This window comes from Filicampus tigris, chromosome 1, assembly GCF_054856515.1.
Source record: "Filicampus tigris isolate MCC_2025a chromosome 1, RoL_Ftig_1.0, whole genome shotgun sequence".
Lineage (NCBI taxonomy): Eukaryota > Metazoa > Chordata > Actinopteri > Syngnathiformes > Syngnathidae > Filicampus > Filicampus tigris.
In genome coordinates, this window is record NC_141217.1 from 4,032,311 (window position 1) to 4,054,023 (window position 21,713).

Consider the following 21,713-nt stretch of genomic DNA (forward strand, 5'->3'; position numbering starts at 1 on the left):
CAAGTCATTTTGCCAACCAGCTCGTGACTAGCCTTTCACCTTTCTCCCTGGTCTTACTTAAACATAAATCAATGATTAGTGCAAAGCTGTCACTCAATAATACAATGCACTGTCAAGCTTAAAAGTACAGATGCACCGGCTGGCAAGAGGTCCGTTGTAGAGGAGAAAAAAGGGACACCTTTCAGATGTTGAGTTACTTGCTCGCGGGTTGTATTATACATGCGGGGCACACTCTACACTACAGATCTATATTTGCCCGATTTAACTAAACGCTCACTTGCCTGAGCAAATAGCAGAATTGCCGGTAGCCATGGATGGTGATGTAGTTTTTCCGGTATGCGTACTCGTGGGAGGAAGCGGAAATGCAGAGGAAACTACGGTGGCTTAGATACACCAAAAATAAAAAAATAAATCGAACGTGCCGATTTGAATGTTTTTAACATCCTTTTATCCAGAAAATTCGGCTTCGGTTCAAAATCGCTTAATCGAGCAGGTCTACTAAGCACAGATGCAAGTGGATTTCCGTCCGTCTGTGTAATCATCACTAACCTGGTTAAGTCCGAACGGACCTCACAGTCCATCACCGACGAACACCCGTTTTGCTGACGAGAGACGGAAACACAACAAGGACTGCATTGACTGTATACAGTATGTACAGCAGGTGGCGGTATGCACCAATGAGAGAATCATGAGTTGCTCAGGCTGAACTAAGAAGTAATGAAGTAGCTTTGAAAGACAGTCTTACAGAGCTTACAGAGAAGTTCTTGTAAGTTTTACATTTCTATTTTTACTTTTGGAAAGAGTAGGGTTAGGAGGTTGTGAAGCGGTATTTTACCGCCCGGCACACTCCATTTCAGGTGGCTGTGATGCATTTAAAGTTGTTTGCCATCTGCTGGGTACTCTATTTCAATTTTCACAAGGACTAGGAAGCATTTTAATTCACCAGGATTTTACCTTTGGCAACAATGTGACACGGGATTCTGGTTAAGGTAAGCAAAACTTTAAAGAGACTTTTTAGAGTGAAAGCTACAGCTACACTTAACAGTTCAATAGATTGGCAAAAAAGTGTAGGCTGTGTGAAATGTCAAATTTGTGAGTGGAAAGCTGTTTTAGCAGCAAACACGCATTACGATGTGCACGGAGCACTGCATTTCCCATTTAAATGAATTTGGTTCAGATAATGGATGGATGGATATTTCATCTGTAGGCCTTTTTTTCCCCCCCGAATTGACGATTGACGGACTGGCGGACCATTGTTGTTTGCTGACGGAAGCGCGGTTAAAATAACGACCGAAAGACGATTATAGTTTGGTACAGCTTGAAAAATAGACGGATTGATGGATGATGGACGGCTACCCAGGCTGCTGACGGATGACGAATGACGGACCAGCAAACTTTAGTAAAACCCCATCTCTGGTACTGTGCATATTAATAATAACTTAGTAGGGGTGGAACCCACTTTTGTCAATGACTTTTTTATTTATTTATTTTTTTTAGCAGTTGCGATCATAATGCAAAGTGGTCCAATTGTAATGTTTGTGTATGCGGAAATGTGGACCCCTAAAAATAGCAGAGGCAATTAGATCTAACAGTCAAACAGTAATTTATTTAACCAAGGGAGGACATATGACGTGAGTAAAAATAACACCAAGCGAGATAATCTGCAGAATGCAGGTAAGACGACCTAAGGTAATTGGGTGAAGCAAGAGAGGAGCTAGCCGCCAAAAAAGGACTAACAAATAAATACTACTACATGAAAACAAAGAGGATTCTGGGAACACCAACAGAAAACCTCAGCTGCTTGGTTGGGAACAATAAATTGTACAAGAGGACAGGAGCTAACCTACGGCAGGATATCTAAAAACTGAGAAAAACGAGAACCTGTAATTACTTGGACAAAACGAGCCACAAGTACTGGAATATAGACACAAGCACAATGCACACATGCAAATGACAAGGATAAATAATATTCCGGCGACTAGCTCCTGTCTCTGCAGCGCTTATGAACCTAACTAATATAATGATGATGACAAGCAGGTGTGCGCTGGAGACTCTGTAAACGTTCGCGCTCTCCCTTTTCCAAGCCTGCTCCTGTTTTGACTCAGTCCCGGTCAGTAAAGGAAGCTGGCTGTGTTGTGTACCTCTCGGTTCCACAGATAAAGTTCATTTTATTTCTCATTAATGTACATTCAGCACCCCATCTAGACAGAAAAAACCCAGAAATGTCGAAATATTTGCACATTTATTAAAAAAGAAAAACTGAATTATCATATAGTCATGAGTATTCAGACCTTGACATTTTATTGAGTAGAAGCACCCTTTTGAGCTAGTACAGCCATGAGTCTTCTTGGGAATGATGCAACAAGTTTTTCACACCTGGATTTGCGGACCCTCTGCCATTCTTGCTTGCAGATCCACCCCAGTTCTGTCAGATTGGATGGTGAACGTTGGTGGACAGCCATTTTCAGGTCTCTTCAGAGATGCTCAATCGGGTTGAGGTCAGGGCTCTGGCTGGGCCAGTCAAGAACGGTCAGAGTTGTTCTCTGTTATTTTAGCTGTGTGCTTTGGGTCATTGTCCTGTTAAAAGATGAACCTTCGGCCCAGTCTGAGGTCCTGAGCACTCTGGAAGAGGTTTTCCTCCAGGATATCTTTGTACTTGGCCGCATTCATCTTTCCTTCAATTGCAACCAGTTGTCCTGTCCCTACTGCTGAACCCCCCGCCAGATGCTCCCACCACGATGTTTCACTGTAGGGGTTGTATTGGGCAGGTCATGAGCAGTGCCTGGGTTTTTTTACACATACCGCTTAAGAATTAACACCAAAAAGTTCAATCTTGGTCTCATCAGACCAGAGAATTTTATTTCTCATAGTCTGTGATATCTTCATGTGTTTTTCGGCAAACCTTATGCAGACGGGGCTTCCGTTGGACCACTCTGAAATAAAGCCACGGCCGGTGGAGGGCTGCAGTTAAAGTTGACTTTATATAACTTTCTCCCACTTCCCTACTGCATCTCTGGAGCTCAGCCACAGTGATCTTTGGATTCCTCTTTACCTCTCTCAGAAAGACTCTTCTCCCACGATTGCTCAGTTTGGCTGGACGGCCACATCGAGGAAGAGTTGTGGTCTGCCCAAACTTCTTCCATTTGAGGATTATGGAGGCCACTGTGCTCTTAGGAACCTTGAGTGCTGCAGAAATTATTTTGTGACCTTGGCCAGATCTGTGCCTTGACACAATATCTGTCTTTGATTTCCTTGGACAGTTCCTTCGACCTCTCGTTTTCTCTGACATGCACTCTGAGCCGTAAGGTCTCATATAGACCTTTCCTAATCAAGTCCAATTAGTTTAATTAAACACAGCTGGACTCCAATAAAGGAGCAAAACCATCTCAACCAGGATCAGAAGAAATGGCCAGCATGTGAGTTAAATATGAAGATCGCTGCAAAGGGTCTGAATACTTTTGACCAGATAATATTTCAGTTTTCCTTGTTTCGTAAATTTACAAAGATTTCTACATTTCAGTTTTTTTCTGTCAAGATGGGGTGCTGAGTGTACATTAATGAGAAAGAAAATGAGCTTTTTTGATTTTGGCAAATGGCTAGAATGACACAGAAAGTGAAAGATTTCATGGGGTCTGAATACTTTCCGTACCCATTCTATTTACTTGTAAACACACACCAGGAAAAAACACAAAACGACAAAAGCTAATTTTAAATTCATTTTGCTGTTGGAACAGGTTAATTGCATTTCCATTCATTTCAATGAGAAATATTACCTCAACATATGGACGTTTCAAGTTATAAATGGGTTCATGGAACCAATTAAGTTAATAGCTTGAGGTTCCATTGTATACTTGGAACTCGAAAACATGTCTAATTAAATTCAGGTTTGTGTCAAAAAGTTTCAACTTCATTTCACGCTAGCACTGAACGATGAAGGAAAATCAAATTGAATTTTCTTTCCGCAAAACTGTGTTTCCAATTTAATTTGCGATTACCTTTTTTCAAGGTCCCTTTCTAATGTATTTTTCAACAAACAATTCATCTTTATCACAACAGACGATACCAGAAAAGGAAAAGTTGAGATTCTACCTGTTTATGATGCAAGACATTTCTATTCAAATAAAGGATAAGTACGCTCGGTTGACGTCTCCCTGCTATGAAACTCCCCCCCATTCCTCCTCCCCTCTGCTCCACTCTCAATATAGAAATGACCAGTCAAATTGCAGTCTTTGCGATAAGAAAATCACATTTTATCAAGTTGCAATTATATTGCAAACACAATCATTCAGCTTTATCACACACACACACACATACAGTACACAAAAGTTTCACCACATCCAACGAAGTGAAGGTGATCAGGTCAGCCCGCCCTAGCAATTAGCCACTGATTGCCCTTATTTATTTTTCGGAGAGTTGTCAACCCTAAGGGTAATATAAGTAACTTTTGAGGCAAGGTCACATTTACTGAATTCAGAGTTCAGTAAAAATGAAACGTGTCATGTTCTTTGCAACTTAATTGGCATTCCCACCATTAAAGTGAGATTGACATTTATATAAAGATATAGATGACGGGGAGAGATTGTCATAATTAGAAGTGTGACCTATTCACAGATACAGGGAACATGGTCAAATTAGAGGAGCAGAGGCACAGAGCGAAAAAGTGTGGAGAGGAGTGAAGAAGACTACTTTTAGATTTATGGACGCACAATGATCTAAAGACACACACACATGCACCAGGGCACGCGCACACACAGACTCTTAAAAGCCAGGGTCAGTCGGGGCTCACGGCAGTCAAACACCTTCTCTACATGCAGAGTACTGAAAGAATAAACAGAAGACATGAATAGATACTGTAACCAGACCCTTTAGTTTATGTCAGTGCTGAACTTGGGATCAACCAGCTCAAATGAGCAAATAGAGACGCACTCACCTTTGCTTTCAAACGTGTATGGAAAAAAAAAATAGAGTGAGAAAGGTACCTGTCCTTGAGCTGCAACACTTGGGAAAATAAAAGCCTTTTAAGCAACCAAGGCTACAGAAATATGAGTGCATAAAAGAGCAGCTTAGCGGCTAAAGGGTTGATTCTGCAAGGTCGATACCTACATACAAGTGAACGCCACGTTCGAGTTGATACTGCTCTCACGGAGGAAGAGGAATTCACCAAAAAATGTTGAGAGCACATTCAACGTGTCATTTTGAAGTGAGGAAACACTGCCAAAAAGAAAATGAGCACTTTTACATGCACACTTAAGTCAAGTTACCAAAACGGATTGCCTTTGCCTTTCTAAGATCCTATTGTACTCGCCACATTGTACATGTGGTGGTGACCAAACTATGTGCAACTACACTACGCTAGTTGGCACCATGCTTAATTTCAGTATGTTGCATTAGCTGAACTAATATGGGCTACGTTTACATGCACAGAATTCTTTAACTCGATCAGAGTTCGGATTAAAATTATGATTGGATGCACTGTTTTCATGGACGTTACAAATATTGATCCGATTAGGACTTGCAAGTTTATGTATCAGACTTTTGATCGAAACAAATTCTTTGGCATACGCAGACCGACCAAATATACCGGAACTAGTAGTAAAAGAAGAAGAAGTCATAGTGACTGGACGGTGTCAACAAAACATCGCTCTGTGATTTTCTACTTTAAACGTTAGTGTTAGTTCACATATTTTTCCTGGTTGCACTGTTACGTCGAGCTTACACATCCTAATGGAGATAAAGACCAGTTCTGTCTTGCGCCCACCGTGTCTTTCGCTCGCTCTGCTTCTACTAGCTTCCGGGAATAGCAGAAACGCATATACTGACGTCACAGATGTGCGGTAAAGATGGTTTGTTCTAAAATTTCGGACTGAGTGTTTTCATGTGCGGCGATCGGATTAACAATTTACATAAACTACCTCTCTCGTTCTGATCGGAATGGGCTTGGTGTGTACATGAAGAATTTTTATTCCGATCAGGCTTTTAGTCCAAATAAATGTTTCCATGTAAACGTAGCCATATATGAGTGTCAGAAGGATTACATTTATAGACGCCAAACCGATTGGCTAGATCGTATGCAAGGGGGTCCGCCAGCTCGTGGCTGTCATTAGTCAAGACTTCAGCAACAGTGCCGCATCACAGTTCTGCTTGGGGTTGCACAAATCGCCAAACTGTCTTTAATGGATTGTGTGGAATTACCTTTCACAAGTAGGATAAATTGCGTTACTACTGTATTTCACCCATATAACACAAGCATAGGAAATAGACCAGCTCGAATCGTTCGAAATTCTATATATTTTATGTGCTCACGGGCCATCCTTACTCGTCCACAAACAACAACAACACTAACGGAGGTTTAGCTAAAGGGGTCGAATTTTGCTGCAGTGCATTAAAAAGAACGTTTTAATTGTTGTCAAATTAAATTGAACTGTTGTGATTTATGAAGGTTATTTGATTAACTTCTGCAACAAACTTTGCTCACTCCTAGCAAGGAAAGCTGGTGATTCCTTTTGAGGGAACAGTGAGACTCGTGACATCAAAACTTTTCAGTTGCCGGTTAGAACCAGCGCAAAACACGAGCGTGTCCCTTTCTCAACCTCAACCACTTTGTCTGCCCAGACATTGGAACAGAGGACATCTTTTTTTCCAAGTGGAACATTAAGGACACATAGTATGGCAGTGTCACCTGCCATTTTGGGCTCATCTTAATGATAGTTTCTGTTTTCCATAAACTGGGATTCTAACACATGGCTAAAATGAGAACACAAATATTTTTGTAATTTTTGCACATAGGCTTAGGGAGTAATGGAATATGTATTCAGGATACATGTTTTGCACGTTACATTTTTAATGCGGGGAGAGAGTCACTGCAGTGGAGTCCTCACCTGCTCTCAAACTAGTTGGCCAAACAAGCGTTTCCATGGATAACTGGTCACAATATAGCTCAATGGACTGACATTCCTCATTCTCTGTTAAGGTTTTGTTGCAGAACAAGCAAATGACACGTCACTGTATACATGTTATTTTTAAAGTGTTCGGTTTCAAAAGTAACTCATTGAGAGTTGATAGTGACTGCTTTGTATCGTTTTCGCTTCCCAAACATATGTGGGAGCTGACAAAGTCATCCAGACTACTGGTAACTTATGGGGGGAGCTAGTGGGCTAGCCCTGCGCCTGCAACTTAAGTAAATACTAACTTATACTACACTAATTCTCATCACAAATCACCCAAATCTTTACTATTTAAACACCGTATTACCAAGAAGAAGGCCGAGAAGAATATTGCCACGCTGGAGCAACCTTGCTTCTCACCCGACCTTGGCTCAGTGTCATTTTTTTCTTTTCTCCCAAGCTCAATAAAGAACTTGTAGTTTGGATTTGAAATATGTCTTTTGTAGCACTAGTTGTGGACCTATACTGACATGCCTCTTTTTAGCGTCTACGAGAGCAGTCATCGTCCTCCAACTTCTTTGATCTGGAGCATGCTGCTATGGCAAACAATTTGGATGAATTTCAGGGGAAGATGAAGAGGACCAAGAAGAAGTATATATCATGTGAGATGTGTTAATTCCAAGGTGACGGTGGAAATGTTTTTTCGCACAGCAAGGAAGACTTGGTTAAGTGTGGGTGTATTTTGAGAGTTAACGGCTGTGTTGATGGTCGCTCTTTGTATTCTGTGACGTGACGTGTTATTTGCAAAAGGTGTTATTAAAATGCCTGCCGCGAAAATCATTATGGTGACGTAACGACAGGTGTCAAGCAAACTGATACGGATACTGTACAGTATTCTTTGGTTAAGCAAGTGAAACATTCCTGTGAAGAGTAAGAGAAGAGACTATATCAGGTTTGTCGTGATGCATTTTGGGAAGACATGAAAATTCATTTTGGTAGCTGCTGTTTACAATTTCTGTAGTGCAAACACTTGCTTATTTAATATTCTTTTCCTAATAGGTTTTCCATTTCTTTGATTAGAACAAGACCCTTGGTAATTATGGTCATTATAGTCATGATGTGAAAAGAATATACACCTTTAATAGGTACCTGCCTACATTTTGTCTGTGCCATGCATTAACTGACACAGTGTGGAGTCATTTGATTTGTTCAGCTATTTTTAAAAACGACGCTCCAAACTGCTGATGTAAATATAAAAAGATGCTTGGTTAATAAAAGTGGTGTTCTGTACCTTTATCCACAGAAATGCATCAACGAGTGGTAACACACTTCCTTTATTTGTGAATATTCTTCATTGTCTCACTCAAAATTCCATTTCATCCTTTACTATTTTAGTTCTTTTCCTGTGTTACTTCCAGGACATTTTATTGTCTTGAATTTCCTGTTCTCACAATGTGTGTGTATGTGAACGGGGAGTAGTTTGTTTCATTAATAGCCTTAGGGGACAAACATACTTTTATTTCTTACTGATGGCAAGACTATCTTTTTATGGGGGAAAAAAAAAAAATCCGTTCAGAGGGCACACCCACGCCGGCTGCACTTTAATCGTATCAGCGTTTGGATAACAAGAGAATGGCGGGCAACTTAAGAGAGCGACACGCTGCACAGGGACGTGTAATGAGCGGCACAGGCCTCAGGCCACAAAGATAGCAGCTGTGTTGTGAGTCTGTGAGTAGCTAATGACAACCAGCGTATACAGCTTCATTCAGTAAACAGAGAACACTGTGAAGAAATGTAACAAGCGCAGCGGGAGGCAGGTTGAAGTTGGACAGCAAATCCATCCCATATTTCCAACCATGCCTCCGGTTGTGTCTTTGCTCAGTAGAGCCTTGTGGAATATGAAACCAACTCTGTAGTATGACTTTCAGCATCTTTGAATTTATTATTTCAAGGAATCCCATTCAGAAAAGGCTGATAAATGGATACTGATTTCCATGAAGTGTTAGGGAGGTAGATCTGCATCCCCCCCCCCCCCCCCAAGCTTGATCAATCAAGATTTAAGAGACAAGATAACTCTAGCAGAGTGGAGTGGTCAAGGGAAGCCATTACAGAACATTGAGGGATAATAATACCAATAATAAAAATAATAACAATAATAATAATACATTTTCCTGTTCTCGTCACAGCACAGTAAAGTCAAAGACAGAGTAGAAAAGCAATGAGAGAAAAGAGGGCTGCAGAAAAAAAAAAAAAATAATAATAATAAAAAAAAAAATAGCTAGATGGAAAAGTCAGCGGTCTAAAAGATGTTTCCATAAATCAAATGAAGCGCAGACAAGGTGCTGCCTGGATGCCATACCTGCCTCCAAGTTAACAAGTCAGATGAAAATAGCGTAAACGCAGAGGAGGCTGGGGGGCGGATTGTGTGTGTTTAATTTCAAAGTTATCATTACCTCTGCCAAGAATGTTGTGTTTTTATCCACTTTTTTTTTTTGCACATTTATGTGCATTTAAAAAAAAAAAAAATTGTGGTCTTTTTGCGGATTTCAGTTTTAAAATTTTTATTTGAGTGACAATCCACACTTCACCCATAACATATTCAAATTTTAAACAATAATGTACTGGCAAAATGTCATCTGGCAAATCCAGATTTCACATTCTACATTCTACAATGTCACAATATATTTTAGTCATGAAGGATTTATGTCAATGCTGTGTCTTCCGTTTTGATCTCAGACTTTTTTGACAATTAATTTTCCAGATGTGCCTAACTAAAGGAACATTGCTTCAATCCAGGTACACCCCAAGTGATGCAAACTGGACAAACGTGAACAAATTACAGTCGGCGACTGACCCTGGCACACCTGCTGACGATCCTGAACTTGCTGCAACAGCAAGATATAACCGAAAAATGCAACCCCAGGCATTCTTATAAAACATACAAGACAACATTTTGAAAGGCCACCTACAGTATGCCATTTAATTTAACTACTAAGTAGCTATATTTCTCCCTAAGCGGAGAATATGAACCGATTTGTCCGACATCACATGCTTCATTTGATTTACTAAAGGCTTATCGCAGACTTGTTAAATCAAAGGGCGACGAGCCCACGAACATCACACGCAACCTGTTAGTGGAAACACACAATTTAGTGTCCGCTATTTGAGATCCTTGAAAATCATGCCCAAACTTGGTACCAAATTGAAAAATGCCACTTTATCGGCATGGCTTTTCGCAGTTATACTTTTCTTCTTTTTTCACCGCTCTTTGTATTCTATGCTGATGGAGAAATACAGCTATGGCAGCTGAGATAATAAGTTTTTTCCTAGACAATCATGCCATGTTTAATCAAATACTGCAGTGTAAAAGGCACTTCAAAACATCGTTTCATTGTTTCATTTTTTTCTTTTCGAAAGTTGGTAAGTGTCCATAAGGGTCCGTCACCGACACCGATTTGCCAGGTCTGTCAAGATCAGCCGCATCACTTGTTATGCAGTTGTCTTAACTAACCACTTCCTGCCATGACATATGAAGAACTGTGCATTCCGCCAATATTGTCATTATCTTGGTTTTGATCAGCAAAACCATTTCAACTCCTTAAACACTCTTCCCGTCCAGATGGTGGCTCATTTCTATTTCTTCAGGTCAAGTAAAGAAAGCCAAGCATGTCACACTCACCCGCTGTGGGTCGTTCTCCAGCACTCTACGTCGAGCCGTGTCCAGCTCCTCATAGCCTGGAGCAGCCCGGGCCTGAGGGTACTCTCGCCGCATCCCCTGGGGCCACTGATCACTGCAGGGAGATGCATATGTGCATAAGCGATGTGGACTGGTGGTGTTTGGAGTCAAACAGCACACAGGATTGTCACGAAAGCTGCGGATTCGAGCACGTCGAGAGTACGCTCATACTGAAGGAACACGATGCACTCAGCATCATCTTCCCTCATTCTTGCACTGTACGATGACAAGCAGGCAAAGAGTACTGTACATTGAGACTGACAGGCAGACAGATAGCACCCGCAGAAACAGGCGCTCAGCTGGCGACAGAATCTGAAGGGAACTTCTCGAGGTGGAAAAATTGAGGGATTCATCCAAGCCCCAATGCAGTTCTAATACAACAACAATAACATGGAAGCCTTTACTGAACAGTTACTGTACCTCAGGTTGGAATGCTCTGACCTGCTAGAGGTATTGACTGTGACAGAGCAATGGGTAGCAGATTTCACTTGAGAAGTACACACTGCGCTCTCGTTCTCAAGGCTGACTGTGTGCGTCATGCGTTAATGTGTGCGTGGGTGCGTGTGTGAGGACAACCTTAGGAATTCATTAACAACTGCCATTTAGTACGTGGTAAAGATGGTGACCCTCCTGTGATTTAATGCAGCTCTTTGCAAGGAGAGAAGGCTGAGTCATACACTTTCCTGTGCCATTATTGATATGCAAAGCGTTGCCATCATTCAACTCATGAGTGCATATGCAAGTCGACAAGGTCTTCGCCAACGCTTTGGGCAAGAAGCTAAACCCTTAACTGTGCCCGCGGGAGCGCCAGCACACATGCTTCAGTTTTATCAAGATAAATATGTCAAGTGTCATCAGACAGCGTCAAGTGTCATCAGACAGCGTGGTGCTAATCATCACCTCTTGAGAATCGAAATAGACACAACACACACTTGGGAGAGGAGGGCGAGCAGGCAGCTCAAGGTGGGAAGTTTGCTTTACTGTCTGGATGCTGGAAGTTAGTAAACATCAAAGTATGCGGTCAGTGTTTGGATTGCGGGTGTGATATTGGGAATTGCCAGACAAGCTCTGAGGAGCTCCCATTTGAAAGGCAACATGAGAACAAAGAGACAGGCACGGCAAACTTTCAGGAGGCTCCCATCTTGTATACTTTTATCAGCCTCACTGAAAGCTACAACTGTCTCGCAGTGTGCTCGTTAAAAGAACAGTAGGCAGAAAATTCCATAAAGTTAGTTGTTCGTAAAAACGGATGCACTTTGTGCACTTTCTGCACTGATAAGTACATCCGCTTTTTGTATGTGGCATTCCAACATTTAGAGTTATTGTGAGGCAAAGGAACACATCTATTGTGTATTGAAAAGCATTTTGTTGCTTCTTTCCATAAAACTTGAACAAAGATTGGGCCATGTGTCATTCTTTAAACTTAGCTCACCATTGTTTTTTTTATTTAATTCCATTTTTTTTAAAGCCAAGTCTTCCACTCCTCTTTCATCTCCTCACACCACTCTCTGGCTCTGCTACTGTATGACAAGGGCCCTCTGCCTTAATACGTTTTGACAAGCATAGCTAACCTTTTCCCGCTACAGGTCAGACTATCGCATGGCGCTAATCAAATGTGACGCCCGTCACGACACGCACCTGCCATCGGAGGCACTAATGAAAATGTCCCAGCAGTAAAATAGGCAGCCACTTGGGAGTCCACTGTTCATAGCTTGACAGGATGGGGGGTGTGGTAAGGAGGTGGGGTGGGGGTGGGGGTTAAGCAAGGGGGGGGTGCGGGATCCTCTATGGCTGACTTGGCTTCAAAAACGTTTGGATAAAGCTGCGCTGCACTAAGTGTTTCATCAGCACATGCCTCTCATCTCCCAGATGGATCATCCTTTTTTTTTGCACCAATAAAATGTAAAAGATGAGGGGAAGCAGGTGGGCTCTTTCCAGGGAATACATTATGCCAAAGACAGGATCTCTTTAACCGAGTATTCCATATTTTTGATGTTGTACATCATTTGTAATGTCAATATCTGAGTAACTACCGGTAGATGTCCTAGCCAAACAATATTATAAAGGTTTCATGTTGAAAAATAAATGATTCATTCACCAAATTGCGACAAATACTCAAATAAGACCAATTTCACAAAGCTTTCCAAGTTCAATATGTGCAATGCCCGTCACAAAACACGTTAAGTTGGTATTCCAACTCCTGCCAAACATACCGTAGCATGGCTTGTGTGACATTTTCCAGTGCCTCACATTCTCAGCTTACAGTTGCTCACTTAGATGACACAAGGCTTACTCCCTCAAAAGACAAATTTCAGCGAGGCAAGAAATACGTTGCGAAAAAGTCTGTTATACTTCTTGATCTGTAGTGTATTTCGACGAAAGCATGTCACTGAAATGTTATTAAGTTAACTGGGAGCAGTTTAAATGGAAAGAAAATGCAGAATATGTCTCATTTGAACTCAAAGCCACCACACACCAAGAGATAAAGCCAAATGCCACTGATTTGAAATTTGAATCACACAACATCACAGATGTAATGGCCAATCAAGCTGCCAGGTTGCATCACATGGTCTTTCATGACAAAAACTACATTTTTTGTCACCAAGCAAGCAAGATCAAGCTGGTACAGCTAACAAGCTGTACCAATACAGTATATAGTATCGTTGCGGTCCGGTGAAAAACCCTTATGTCCAATTTTGTCTTTTTTTTAAAATAAATGTTAAATAAGAAAAAAACAAACAAACAAAAAAAACCAATACAATAATACTTAACCATTTACAATTTCATATGTATATGTGGCTGAAAAGCAAAGTGTGGGAAGTCTTCTCTGCCACCGAAAAGCTCAAGTGCATTTAATGTATGGGGATTGCCAAAAGCCTCTCAAATATCCACAGTCTCTCCTTTATTGTCACTTGTTTCCTCTCGTTCTATTACAGTTTTATAATACTGTATAGCTTCAGGGGTAAGGGCAAGCTGTTTTTCCCTTGAAAATCGCAACATGTTCTTTTTGGTTCAATAAAATAAGTACGTGTTATGACTCGAAACAATGTTTCCTGTTAAGAACATCAGGGGTCACAATTTCTGTTCCCGTGCTTTGATTGGTGTGCAAGCCTATATCGCCAGTTGTGTGAAGGTCACAGTCTCTGAGTGAAATTTGCTTGTGATTGTCCAGTTCTGTCTTGTTCGGCTGCATAGCTCGGTGTGTGGCAGCACTTCGATTAACAAAAAAAAAAAAAAAAAAAAAAAGTCGAAATTGGAGATAATTTCATCATTTTTGGGTAACACCGATGGACTTAAACATAACTGGACTAACAATGCCACTTCCTTGTCGTAGCAAGAAGTGAAGCCACTGGCCATCTTATGCTGCCACTTGCTAAGCATGCCTAACTTTAATACATTGATTTTTCTGCAGTGTTTTCACATCATTTTCTCTACGGCAAAAATGCCACAGTGTGTGGCGTATGATCGTATAACTATAAGTCTGGGAGATACACTACCAAGAAGTCTGAGAGAAGCACTATATGCACATTTCATCGGGAAGAATGTAATTATACATTTTCTCTACTAAGGTATATCTGTGAGTGCTACTCAAAGACTTGTCTGCATCATGTTGTCAGAACCATCAACAATGAAATGAAAGCCCATCAGTACAAATTCACTGCGAAATGTAAACTTAAGCTCTGTAAGTGATGATTCACGATACTGAGAAAACACTGAATGTTGATGCAAACAGTGAAGTTTTTGTTTTGCTAGGCTTATATTATTCTGGGATCCTGGCATAAAACCCACACGGGTAACAGTGTTTTCAGCGAAAAAATAACAGAAGTTGTCAGTAATAGTGACAGCGTAAGATGGCTTCCCTCTGGCTTCAGACACGAGGGGTCAATTGTTAGTCCATTCATTTCAAGTCATTCAATATGTTAACACGGATTAGAACATTCAAATGAAAGACATTAACAAAGGCCACTCAAATGAAAACACTGTATGTAAGCAGTGATTTGTCATTGGAACACACACGTACACATCGTTGCTAGGTTACACTTAGCTGTCTCACAAAAATAGAAAAGCTAGGTGTTGTCTGTGTCTGCATATCTCTGCCTGTGTAAGCGTGTGAATGAAAGTCACACCAGCAGGCAGTGTGCTCGTGTGGGCTCTTGACCAGCCACACTTGCAATGGAAACAGTCGGCAGTGAGGTTGAACGAAGTTAGGTGCCTACGGTAATTAATTTGAGGACGCAAGCTAAAACATACGGTAAATTAAAGTTAGGGTCATTTACATGCCACGAGAATACATACAGTGCCTTTGCATACTGTAAAATAATATTAAATGTGACTTTCAGTGATTCCTGCAGGAGACTCTCAGACAGAGAAGTCTCTTCATCCATCAAGCTAATACTAAAGACTAACTAATAAACATAACAAGCAAAGCAGGGGGTGACACAGCGATAGAATGACAGAGAGAAAACGGCCCGGTAATGAAGCAGCCACCACTAGTAAATGAGTTAAAGTGGTCCAGCAGATCTGTCAGGCTGCTGGACTGTGGCTAATTATCCCTGCTCGCTCTTTGTCTGCGTCCTCCAGTCTCCAATGTACTCGATGGCGCTAACGCACAACCCCACTCTGTCTATGCTATTTGTCCCTCCTTCTGCCATGTCTTTCCATCTGTTCCCTTCTCTTGTCATCCTCTTTGCAATTTGCAAGTCAAAAGAATTTCCTCTCACAGATTTAAGTATGCAAGGAGTTTTAAAGCAGCCTGTATTATTTCATCGGGGAGATGGCACATTTGCATTATAATCCTCTTCAGATTTTACACATGCTCACTTACATAGCTAAATTTAAACGCAGAAGCTCTAAATCAGCTACTGTCATGATGTATAATTCAAGAGGAAGGACTTTATTGAGAAACTTTGTGTCTTCTTAAGCATTTAGACGCTGAATACAAGGGGCTCTCATTTGGTTGGCAAGACAAGAATCATGTTGAATCATTTGAATCAGCAGCATACAAGTGATGATGTGGAAAGTCATGAAGACGCAAGCAGAGTTTGCCCAGCCTGCCCATGTTGCTGTTAACAGTTAAGCCACTGGCCGTGCAGCCACTGCACCGCAGCAGCAACCAATCGTGTCACCTTGCACATTTGCAAGTAGCAATGATGGTAACACCTTTCCCAGCATCATAACTTCAAATGTATAATGTTGACATTTTAAGGCATAGTCATTATTCCTTAGGGGTTGATTTTTTTAATTCACTGTTATTTTACGTTGTTCTACATTTGTTCTACTGTTGAGTAAGTCATGTTTTAATGCTTTTGCTTGTTCACCATCTTTTCATTTAGTTTAAAAAAACATACTTAATTTGTTAATAAAATGGTGAAGTACTATCTAACAATGTAAAGTCGGGATGATTGTGTGTGGGGTTTTTTTTGGGGGGGGGGGAGTTAGCATGGGACAATACGAATTGCGTGTTTTCGGTTTGGCAATTCACTTTGCGTTGATGCCGTGTGTATGTGGGTGGGAGCATGTGTGTTGCATGTCCATCTACTCAAATCTTAAACTGTACCCGGCTTTGAAATGCTCAGCTCACGGAAGCTATATAATGTAAAACCACTAGCACGAGTGGACAATTTGAAATCTGAAAATGTGAAGAATGTAATGACTTCATTTTAATCCTTGGTATGAATTCATTTTGGTTTCACCATTTAATACGACAGCACGGGAGTAAAAACTGTTGGTAGACATTTTAACTGTCTGAAAGGGTTGCTTGAAACATGTGCCATGCCTTAAAGGAGACACAAACAATATGACCAAGCTTCTCCTGTGTTCGTATCCTGATAACGCTTGCTGGACAAACGACAGTCATCGAATGACTCAAAATAAATGACTATTTAAAATGCTTTTGAACACACCTATCGCGCCACTTAAGATACAAAAAAATGCAGTGTGGGGACATTTATTACTTAAGATTTGCAGGCCTTTTCTGAGGTCCAAGATGTGTGGTTTGGTCACTTAATCATGTGCCCATTTCAGCAGTGTTTTAATTGTATTTAATTAAGTGCAACAGTTGGATTAAGCATGGGTGGATTGGTCAAGCCTGCAGAGTGGTAGCGGCCAATTGACCCATAGCCAACCCAACTGCTACTCAAGTTGTTTTTTTGGTTTACATTTTGTTGGGTTGTCCTGGTTCAATCACATGATCGGAACAGGGCCAATCACTGATTTTTGGCTGGTTGGTATTGGCTGAAAAATAAATAACAAATATTATACAAAAAAATATATTTTTTTAAAAACATTCTTAACTTTTAAAGTCAAGAATAAAACATTTTTTTATTTACTTGATTTGAACCACTGCTGATTTACAGCCATATAAAAAGGCATCACCTTGGGATACCTGTATTCAAATATAAATTGAGATAACTTGAGACAATTTGAATGTGGTCTTGCATAGGTATTGGAGTGGGGGACTTGGTATCGGCAGATACTCAAGTGTCTTGGACTTCCACTAGGGTTGGGACATTCCTACATCTTATTAGTTAAACAAATTTTATACTACTGCATAGTTGTGTGTTCACAATTACTCAAGGAATATAATAAGATAACACAGCAGTTTGCCCTTCGAAAGCATTGTGTAATTTGAAATAAATTTCAGCATATTATTCAGTGCACTGCAAACTGTTTTATTTTTTTGCTGACAAGAAAAAAAATGTTCACTTCATGCACAAAACATGTAAAGAAAATGCAACGAACTGCGGCCCAAAATCCGAAGTATGGACCGCACCATGGGTTACTTCTATGGCCCCACCCCTTCTCTATGTGGTATACGTCATATCATGACGAAAGAAAACACATGGAATCCGATCCCTTCCGATCGGAATATGGGAATAAGAATTCTTCCAAATGTAGATGAACATTTTTTCATCTATATTTGGAAGAATTTAAGTCTGCCAATGAGAGAGCAGTGTTACAAATTAATAACTGCATTATTTGTGTAATGTATTGTTGTTTATTTGGGTGTTGATACTTGTGTAAATATTACTGTGCAATTTGGGCACCTGCACACATGGATTCAACAGTATGGGATACGCGCCACTTGCTATGTACATGAGGAGAGACAGTCATCTTCAATCAATCAATCAGGACATGCACTAAATCAGAATTAGCACCTTGCAGTGGAAATTCAGGCTAATCCAGTCTGACCCTCTTCTGTAAAGACACAAATGTGAATAGCATATTATGCAAAATGAATGACCCTCTCCCCTGCCGTCTCACCTTTCTGCAATGTGTTGCCTGGACTTGTTGACCTTGGCATAGAGGCCCTCTAACTCATCAGCAGACGCCTGAGGCTGTTTGGGCTCCACATTCACGGGAGTTGCAGGGGAAGGTGTACGGCCACTCAGCTGCAGCGAGTTGGACTGGAGGAAGTTGTTGATCTGGGCATAGTTTGGGTCATTGTCGTCGTCCTCCACATCAGGGAGGGAGCGTGCGGCACGGGCCAGCTGTCCAGTGTCGATTTCCGCATACCGCGGATCATAGCTTTTAGTGACAAGGGTTAGGGAGAAAGGAGAGGATATCGCAATGACTCCGAACTTCCTGGATGTTTCACGTCAACGTCACGCTGATTCCTACCTCTCTCTGATGTCAGGAAACCTGTCGACCTCCTCCTCACTCCAGGCTTCCAGTTTGTTTTTTGCCCCTTTCAATGCATCTTTGCTCTTGTCATCTCTCTTCTTACCAAACCTGTAAAGGAAAAGGATATCGCAGAAGAAACATCTTTTAATTACTTCAGCTAGATTAATTGTTTGCAGACTTGATCCAAGAAACTCCTGTAAACGTATTAGCGGCAGGCTATTTTAGTGGAAATTATCATTATTATTTTTTTTTTGTGAGAACCACAATCAAGAGAGATTATGTGCAACCATGTACCGGTAGTTCAGCATACGATGCATGAATATTTAATTCTTTTACCACGCATGTTATTAAACTGCTGCATCTCTTATTTTCACATCACATTTGCTCGAGCGGTCGTCGTTAAGCCTTTCCCTTTAAATATTTAAGATTCTTTCATCTCATCCTTTCCTCGGAAAGTTTGCTGAGGCAATCTAATGTGTGCGTTTACCTCATTAACAGCGAGACACTTTTCATTACCACTACAGGAAGACACGCGGCCTGAATTGTAACCTGTTGGCCCACCTAAAAGTGGCAGAGAGTTTCAACGCTGGAGTGAAGGGAAACCAATTACTGGTATCTTGAGGGTTATTTACTGGCTGCGGCTCGCATGTTCATTACCGACAGCAGTACTTTCCACAGGTTTCTCCTCCTGCCCAGAAAGTAATCCGACACTGCATTACCATCACACCTGTACCATTCCTCTTGCCTCAAAAACAGCATGAGAGCTAACACACTACTTTTGTTAAGGCTGCACCAAAAGAGACTGCTAATTACCTCACTGCTGCCATACACAACCTTGCTCGGTTGGAAAGGGAACGTCAAGTGACGTTATCTTCATATGCACCAACAGGCGTAATTATATTTACTCATTATTATTCACAATAACACATTTATTTGATTGTGTAAGCTGTTAGATCCCTCTCCAAAGACATACTGACGGAGTTCCTTAATTAACATTCCAAGGGGGCAGAGGTCCACAGCTGGACTCATTATACCTGCATTAATTAGGAAAAGGCAACCCAACTGAGGTTTGAATGTAAAACACACACGCGCACACATGCACACATACATAATGAGGGTGGGACTTTCAATTAGAGACATGTACCTGCCATGAGGATGGTTGTTGTCCCACACTCTCCTATTATCGCATACCATCCTCAAAACTTCCACTTTAACCGGGTTATGGTGGGCCAACGGTGCTAAAGGCCTGGCTATGCTTTCCCCCCTACTTTACTGCCAAAGATTAGATGACGGAAAATGAACGAGAAAACATTTTCTTGTTGGGTTGTTGCAAGTGAAAACACCACTGCGACACTATTAAATTAAAAAACAACAAAAGTCAAATGTCCGCTCGTCCCACATACAAAACAGATAATGGCTACAAGATTCAAATGTCAACCATATATTTCAATATCATTCAGTATCAATATATTTTAAGGATCTATTCTCACACACACACACACATGGTTAGAGCACATACATGCATACAGTAGACAAAGCGATCTTAACAGAACCGTATTCATAGTAAAGCAGTCATGGGAATAGCAAAAGTGCAACAAGCAAGACATTTGCTGCAAGACATTTTTTACTTTTTCTATTTCACTGATTGCAATCCTTCAATGGGAAATTTAAGTTACACTCTGCTGTATATTTTGCGTTGCAATGTCTCACACACACGCATGCGGGGAAGAAAATATCTTAGAGCACAAACAATGCTGCATCTTACTGTACCACCAATAGTCAAGAAGCAGACTAAGCAGCTCTCCAACAAGTTGCCACAATGGGACCCAAACATTCCGATTCCAAAGCCCAAGTCATTCCTGATGAGCTACTGCTACCTCTTTAATGAAATCCTTTATGGTGCGATCCCTCAAAATAGGATTTTTAGCACCATGTCTCATTGACCGTTGCATAATTGTTGGTTGTAGCGTCAGAGATTTACAAAAGATCACTCCAAAAAGAAAACCATCAATTAGAAATGGTGAAACCCTCAGCACCAGGCACTAGACATCTATTATGTGTATTCTTTAACTAGACAACCCAGTGACGTTCCATTCAACGTAGACAAACAATACACAGTAAACAAAGGATGTATTGATGGGTTCTTTCCTCTTAGCCTGTAGCTGTTTATTGTCATGAAGAAAATGAAGAAAAGATGAGATTTGGTGGAAAAAATGCACTTTTTGTTTTCCCTTTTCATTTGCACTGGTGTACAAGCATGACAAATATTTACCAACTGAGAAATTACAACTACAAACCTTTAGATACCATGGCACCAAGGGTGCTATAAAAAGTCTTGTACTACTACTGTATTACTTATGTTGGTCTCCTCAACAACTTCTGGCAATGAAAACAACAACAACAACAAAATTGTAAAATACTGAACTAAACTGAAGAGTGACTTAATAAAGATGTTAAACATTTAGAGCAATCCAGACTAATCACTTCAAAGAATACATGAGAGAAGCAAAGGGAAGACCAAAGCGTGAGCAAAAAAAAAAGGGCGAGGGTAGATGAGCCCCAATGAAATTGCTGCTCGGCTGGGGAGGAATAAGGAGATTAGCTATAGACTGTGTGGAGGCAATGCTACAGCATTGAGGCACAGGGAGAACAGTTAATCAGCCAAGCAGAACTGCTATCTCAGTAATTAGATTGCTCTGTATGTATTTTGAGAGGCGCGCACATATCTCAGCGGAGTTTGCCGCAGAAAGAGAGCGCCCGCTAAAAGAGATTAACACTGTAGAGTTGTGTAACAGAGCTTCCCTCTCCTTCATGCTGATACGTTTGGAAACTATTTCAGGCTGGAAACCTAATAACATTCACAGCACACAGTCAGTGAGTTTTTCTTTAAGTTAGAGTCCTGATGCAAATAAGGATCAGGCTACAAGAGGATATCACCCAATCACAAGGTCAAATCAGGCCATTGAAAAGCTGAGTGACAATTCAACGAGCCAATACAGGCTCACCTATGCTCGATAATCAAATATAGGCAGTAGGCACCAGTGTTTCCCTCGAGGCACAATTAAATCTATTGATACGTCTTGCACCTCCTGTCAGCAATTTAGCCTGAATCAGCTTTTAGAAAATGCAGATGTTACCATCAGAAATAAGAGGGTGTGCGGAGGATGTCAACGAAATGTGTACACAAAGCTAATTACATTTTTAAACAGCTTCACTTGGAGTGCAGTTAGAGTGCAGTACATTAAAAATGCAGGGTAAGGTATGAAAGCGCACCTGCTTGGTTTTCATTCTAACAATTTATTTTTAGCTTGGACAAGATGAAGAAAATTGCAAAAAAGGGAGTGAGGGATATTTCAGGCTCACATATATTAAATTGAATATATAAAGTATAAAGTAGGGATCCAACGGAAATTCAGTCACCGAAAATGTTTGGCCCAAAATGCCCCAAAGTCTCTTGTCATCAAAACAAC

General features: G+C 40.9%; 1 protein-coding gene across 2 annotated transcripts in view; it reads right to left on the bottom strand.

The window, feature by feature from the left end:
• The window catches only part of pard3ba (par-3 family cell polarity regulator beta a), a 168,693-nt gene that overhangs the window by 28,085 nt on the left and 118,895 nt on the right, over nt 1–21,713 (bottom strand). For both annotated transcript variants that reach the window (XM_086048410.1, XM_086048415.1), the window contains 3 exons: nt 18,241–18,351; nt 17,884–18,147; nt 10,564–10,675 (listed from right to left, as the gene is read on the bottom strand). In XM_086048410.1, the coding sequence (XP_085904536.1) occupies nt 10,564–10,675; nt 17,884–18,147; nt 18,241–18,351 (487 nt within the window). The remainder of the gene's footprint in view (nt 1–10,563; nt 10,676–17,883; nt 18,148–18,240; nt 18,352–21,713) is intronic.